Source organism: Anguilla anguilla, chromosome 5 (assembly GCF_013347855.1).
Source record: "Anguilla anguilla isolate fAngAng1 chromosome 5, fAngAng1.pri, whole genome shotgun sequence".
Lineage (NCBI taxonomy): Eukaryota > Metazoa > Chordata > Actinopteri > Anguilliformes > Anguillidae > Anguilla > Anguilla anguilla.
The window spans coordinates 47,724,608-47,731,704 of record NC_049205.1 but is presented as its reverse complement, the minus strand read 5'-3'; the positions used below and the strand labels follow the sequence as shown (position 1 = coordinate 47,731,704).

At 41.2% G+C, this 7,097-nt stretch overlaps 1 protein-coding gene across 1 annotated transcript; it reads left to right on the top strand.

The window, feature by feature from the left end:
* Window positions 1-1,251: 1,251 nt before the first annotated feature.
* tlnrd1 (talin rod domain containing 1) lies at window positions 1,252-6,485 on the top strand. The gene has a single exon (XM_035419078.1). It carries the CDS (start codon window positions 3,304-3,306, stop codon window positions 4,366-4,368), a length of 1,065 nt encoding a protein of 354 aa, XP_035274969.1. The 5' UTR covers window positions 1,252-3,303; the 3' UTR covers window positions 4,369-6,485.
* Window positions 6,486-7,097: the final 612 nt, after the last annotated feature.

The window sequence follows — 7,097 nt, the reverse complement described above, 5'->3', positions numbered from 1 at the left end:
ATTGGTTAGTTTACCTCCCCAGCGTTCTTTTCACGCCGTGTTGGATCGGGTCTATGGCAATGACGTCATATTACAACAGACGGCATAGACTCAGATTACACGCCCTGTACGTTTTTATGGTTCTCAGCCAAAATTTCAGACGAAAACCAGTGCGGCTATTTGTATTAAAACCATACGGTGTGCATACGGACACATACGGAAACGGCCATTGAACTCATGTTTTTATGTTTTGAAAGAGCCAGCATGGAACAGTGCATGATAATTTTTTAAAAATCCATAAATAATATGGATATGTCGAAGTAAATACATACATAGGCTATGTAAGCCTGTAATTACATGATTGAACATTGTTTTTCGCAAGTTACTTAAACGTGTGTAAAATAAAAGACATTGTAATGCTGTAGTTGACACAATAGCATAAATACGTGTCCATCGATCTGTTTTATTGGACCATAACTAAAAAGTAGGATTAAAACTACACTATATGATGCATAAACCATTATAAATTCATAGTCTATATAACCTGGTCCACGTTACAAATGTTATCATTACAAATTGCCCGTATATTTCAATCTGTACAAAAGCACATTATTCAGCCAGATTAATTTCCTACTGACCGCTTAACAATATGACAAGAAAAACCCAAGAGTGCCAGTGTAACACATAATGTTCATAATAGTTATAGGTACATTTTGTCATGGTAGAGAACATAGTAGTTTTGCTAGGAGCTTCAGCTTGGTGTAATCCCCGTTACCCCAAGATTGAATGTAGGATTTGGGTTGTACGACTTGACCTTTGAAAGACACCAACCATTTATGGTAAATTTGATATCACTGAAATATAGCCATGTAATAAAGTTAAAAGCTGCATTTTATATAACAGTGATACAATAACAGGTCTATATTAGGCTACTGCTTGAGTTTCATTCCATATACTTTTATTTTCACAATTTTGTCATGAGTTCATTTCTATGCATCTGTCATGAATTTTAAGTAATTAAAATAGTTATGATGACCAGCTATCTTTACTAAAACCTCAAAGCAATATTTAAGCAATTCGGGTTTTTTCACCCCCGAAAACACTTTATAATCAACAATTAGAAATTACTGGAAAGTATACCAGTCCAAAATACTCAACTCAATTTTAAACGGTGTTAGCTATTGTGTTTGCATAATAGGCCATTGAGCCTATTGGAAACAATCGGCCGAATAAGTAAGCGGTAACGTACAACATAAAATTAAAGTTGAACTGAGGTTACAGCAAAGGCACTGCTCACTAAGATCTTACAGCTGTGTTTCAGTGAGTGTGAGCCTAAAGTACTTTGAACAACGACTGCAGTATGTTACACGCCTAAATTATACATAATTTATAAATAAAATAAGTAGAGAAAGAATTCCGGACAGGAATGGAAGGCGGACAATCACCCTTACTTGGGAACATTACTTCATTGGGTGGAATACAGTAACTTTGTCCCGGCTACACCGGTAGTCGAATGCACCCACGTCGGGGCCTCGGGAGGAGAGGGGTTGTGGCAGAGAGATCAGCTTGCACTAAATCCGGACAAAATAGACGAATCACAAGGAAAACTATCTACTGCTTGGAACTACGACTAATTTAAAAGCAAGATGTGTGCGGAGACTACAAGCAGCGGATCTCTCTCTGCTCGCGTGGTTATGGGTTCGTAAACACAACCGAAAGTTGCAGTATTTCGGTGAGTAAACGCTCGTATTTGCCGTGCTGCGTTACAACCAGGCAGCACAACCACGGCCACACCCTCTTCTGCTTCCTGATACAGAAGATGTAGCGGGAACACATAACCGACTCCCAATCAAGAATCACGACCACTTCTCTCCAAAGGAGTTTCAAAGTCAACATCGGAGGTAAAAGTTGTGAGTTGTACTTCAAAAACGGAAGCTTTTCGACCGGAATACGACTGATATGGATACCAAAACCGAAACGCGACGCCACGAACGCCGGACTAGATCATGCCTAGTTTTTAACTAAAGAGTGCTTATGGACAGTAGAAATGTACATAGACTTGTACCTGGAGGAGGAACTATTTTATATTCCGGGACCGTGCATGAAAAAGAAACGATTGAAAGCCGTGAAAGGTTCGCCGCAATTGGCCTGTTGCTCTTGCACTGGAGGCTTTTATTTTGGAAGATTAATGGAATGATGGTGCAGGAAAAGCACTGCGATCCTGGTGAGGTCAATCGGAACTGCTCTGGTGGTGGTCGTGTTGTAAGAGGCATGAAACTGCCTCACTGTCACTTTAGGGTGGTCAAACGGATTTTGAACAGATCAACCTATAATACAGTGCACAGAAGCCCGGCTGCTTTCATGCTAGCGGGTATTTTAAATTCAGATTTGCTCGACACAAAGTAAACGAAAGGACACTTGGCTGATTAACTCAAAGGTTGTACCTAACACAAACAGACTTTACTAATACTGTTTATTTTCGTAGCTGCATAGTATACAAATATTTTTTATAATTGTTGTGTTCAGTCTGCACTTCGCCTACACAGAGGCAACCCGGTGGCACTGCAGTTTTTTTGATTTTACATTTTGTGTTATTGTTTTGACCGATATATAGCAATTTATATCTTATTAATGCAAAAAATACAACCTGTGAATTATTTTAAACAGCTGTGGGCTAAATTGGCATACCTTAGGTGAAACAGTAAGGGCATTTAACCAGGTTAATATAAGTAAAGATAAAGCACAGAAAAAATCCTGAGTTACAACGAAGGGAAGTTCAGATGCAGCTGCTGGGTTATTGATAATCCATTTACATGTTCAGTGAAAGGCATACCAATGCTATTTGGTCTTCTAGGTGAAACATAATGAACATCACTTAAATCTGTGGCTGTCATACTCAGTTTAGAAACTAAAACCTGTTGAAAACTAAAAGCTTTATTTGGATTCTTAAAAAAAATAATTCTGTATCACCATTCCCACTCCCTTGCTGTTTACAAATTGAAATCTTATTTGAAAAATACTGCATTGCAGTTATCCATTCTGCATCAGTTTTAGTAAATGTTTACTTTTATTATTTCAATGTCCTGTGCTTTTTCAGTTTTGGATTTAACGGTGGATAAACTTAAATGCATACTTTCTGAAGGACAATAAGGAAGTCTTTGGCCAGTTTCAACTCTGTGTTTGTTTTTAAGTACATGAGGATTTTGGCACAAAAATGTCTTAAGTAACAATCCCTTACAAGGGAGTGTGTGGTTTAATCCTTTTTGTGGAAAAAACAAAGCACCACAAAAAAAAAAAAAAAAAAATCAGCTTGACCACCCTACTATGGCTAGTAGTGGCTCGGGGAAGTCAGCTAGTGAGGGATCTACCAGTGTTCCGAGCGGCAGCTTACAGCAGAGGAAAAAGCTCTCGTCCGTCTGTGACTCATGCAAGGCCAAGATGCAGCTGGTTGCCGACCTGCTGCTGCTGTCCAGCGAAACCAGGCCGGTCGCTGGTGCTGAAGGTCCGCCGGTGGCAGAGACGTTCGAGGCGTGCCGGGACACGGTCATCGCCAGGACCAAGGAGCTGTCAATCCTGACGCACGACATCCAGAGCCAGCTCAACATGGGCAAGTTCACCGAGGTCGGGGACCGGCTCCTGGAAATGGGCGACCTGGTGATCTCGCTGACCGAGTGCTCGGCGCACGCTGCTTACCTGGCTGCCGTGGAGACGCCGGGCTCCCAGCCCTCCCTTCCGGGCCTGGTGGACCGCTACAAGGTGACCCGCTGCAGGCACGAGGTGGACCAGAGCTGCGGCGCGCTCAGGGTCACGGCCCTGGCGGACCTGACCCCCCAGCTGCTCCTGGAGGTGTCCCAGAACATCTCCAGGAACCTGAAGACCCTGACGGACGCCTCCGTCCTGGCCAGCGAGAAGTCCAAGGACAAGTTTGCCAAGGAGCAGTTCAAGCTGGGCGTTAAGTGCATGAGCACGAGTGCCACTGCTCTTCTGGCTTGCGTGAAGGAGCTGAAGACCTCTCCCAGCGAACTGACCCGGAACAGGTGCGTCCTCTTCAGTGGGCCCCTGGTGCAGTCGGTGCACGCTTTGGTGGGCTTCGCCACCGAGCCTCAGTTTTTGGGCAAAGCGGCCGCCATCAGCCCCGAGGGGAAGGCAGTGCAGACGGCCATTCTGGGCGGGGCGATGAGCGTGGTCTCTGCCTGCGTTCTCCTGACCCAAGGCCTCAGGGACATTTCCCATCAACCCGAAAACAGCACCAAGATGCCGGACTACCGGGAGCGCTTACGGAATTCGGCCTGTGCGGTCTCGGACGGATGCTACTTGCTCTCTCAGGCACTAAGGGAAAGATCTTCACCCAGGACTTTACCGCCATTCAACTCTCATTCTGTGAATTAAACCCTTTTTAAAATAATGAATCTCCCAGAAAGTTTTTTGTACCAAAGAAACTGATTAAACTGACCCTTTACAGTAGTAAAGCGAGTGCAAAGAGCAGCGGCGGAGAGTAGTCGGTGACGTGGGTTGGTTTGCGCTTTTTACCGAAATCAGACGCAACGGGTCTTCTCACGCTGGATGTGATTGAAGCCTGACTAAAACAGCCAAACTTAGCAACTCAGTCCTAATCAGCATTCACTGTTAGCCCCCCCTCCCCTCTTTGCAAGGAAGTAACAAATTAAACCAGAAAAGTTTACCTCAGTTTTCAGCCATTTGAAAACAACTGATGGATGTAGCCTCACGCGTGTGACATTTGAGCTGGTGATCTATAGAAGTAAATGAGCTGTGTAAAAGTGGGAAGCGTGGCAGTGTTTGTTTTCCATGTGTGAATTTTAATGGGTAAAAGCTGCTGTGAGTGTGTGCTATAGATTTTACACTATTTACCAGACTTACTAGTCCTTTCAATGTGTTTTGATCATGCATGTACTGGAGTATTTATTTCAACTATTAAAATGATGTTTCTCATAGGTGCAGCTGTCAGACTGCTCTTTGGGTAACTATTCAGTCAGCTTAGACCCACAAATAATTTCAAGTATTCATAAAAAATGGGCCAAAAATGCTAATTTCTTTAGAATATGATTAGGAACAGTAAACAAATGCGCAAGGGGAGTTGGACAATGGTGGTAAACATTTCACATGTGCCTTGTGTGGTCAATGTAGGACGATTAATGACTGCATATATTGGCACTAGTACCTATTTTACACAAGACAGTTCTGGAATTTCATCTTTAGATGATTAATGTGTGTGAACACAAAACTCAATATACACAATCCTTGCACAGATATTATTTTAAGCTTCAGAACTTTTTGAAAAAGGCATTGGAAGTATAATTTCCAAGATTCTCCTAACTTCCGGGCCTCAAAATCTAAAAAACCGCCATTGACAAACTTTATTCATTAAAAATGAGAGCACGACTCATGTATTTTTGTCATGATTTTTTTTTTGCCTAATCACAAGAAGCATACTCAAGTATAACTTGGTTGTATGTAATTCATAATACAAGAAAGTATGTCCTCACATGGTGTGGCGGCATAGCAACAGTGCATCTAATTTGTATCAGATTGTTTCCCCTAGTAATGACGCATATAGCCTAGTAGTGGTTATACATGAGCAAGTCAATGGGTATTTGAAACTGGAATTTATTTCGGTATTGTCAACCAGCAATAACTAATGCTTCATCAGAAATTTGTGAAACAGGATGGTAATTGCGTGACTGTAGGCATGTGTTAGTGCTGAAGGAAATATAACTATTGTGAGGGAAGTCCAGCTTGTCAGCCATTTTGGCTCTTTTTCAGGAATGTGGGGTCTTAAGGGACCTCAGCAAAAATTACTTCCTGGAATGCGTACATGTGACGCACACTTTGGGGTGGCCCCTGTGGGGTCCTCTTTGAAGTGCTCATCCTGAAGCACTTTCCAAATGGAGCACTCCTCAGGGTGGCTCCTGCCAGTTTGTGACTTTCAGAAAGGCCTCTTTGGTGGGTGAAATCTTATCATTTGGAGCCTAGAAATTGGGCCTCATGTTTCTGTTTGCCTGGAATACCAAGAACTTACCCTGGGTTTCCATAGTCGGCATGAAGGCTTTAGGTAGCTTTGACACAATTCATGAGAGGGAAATCATATGTGTGAAATCAGTATGTGATAGTGTGAGTCTGTCCTTTGAGTACAGAAATATCAAGTGTCTAATCCTCTCCTAGGAAAAAAAGAAAACAATGCTGTTTTGTGGCTTCTGGTGCATTATAATTGTTTAAATGAATCCCATCTGCAGGGTTAAAATTGGAATTGTTTAGTTGAGTTTTTGGGAACTACGCACATATGTTAAATTAGAAAGAATTTATATGTTTAATTGGTCTCTTAATAACTGGCATAGAAAGTAACATGTTGGTAGTTCCTATTTAACATAAATAAGAAATTCATACTAAAATGTTAACTGTAACCGGAAATGTAACTTTGAAGTGATGTCCTGGACATGGGACCATATGGGAATATAGGAATTAGATGGCAATATATTTTGTAATTCATATTTTCAATGTTTTATGCATTTTGTTATAGACTCCATCACCATGTACAATGTCTACCCCTTCATGATAGACAAATGCTGCATTGATTTAATTTCTTTACAAATCCATTTACATGAATTCTCCCAATTCCAAAAAGAGCTGCTAACTGCATGTGAGAGTCATTATTGTCTTTGAACAGTTTTGAATGTTTGTTTTAAAGTCCAAAGGGTGCACAAAGAAAGATTGGTTTCAGTTTCAAGTCACCAGATGATTGTAGTGGTCTGTTAACCTAGTAAGACAATTATGAATTTTATGGGATCCGAGGATCAAAACTGGCAAAAATGTTTACTGTTGGTACAAGATAATTTTTGGGACAATACAGTTTCAAGCCAAATATTGGCTTAAATTGCATAACATTTTGTCACCAAAATATACCTTTCCATTATATATTTTTTGTTGAGCTATCATTTGACTAAAACATTTACCAGTGATGTGCATGTATAAAACACAATTAGTTCTCTGTTGTCCAAGCCATAGCTTGATTTTACAATGAAGTGGTATTAAAATTGCTGTGATATGAATATAAAAAGTATCTTTAAAATCGCATACAAACTGTACAGCTTAGTTTATTCAGT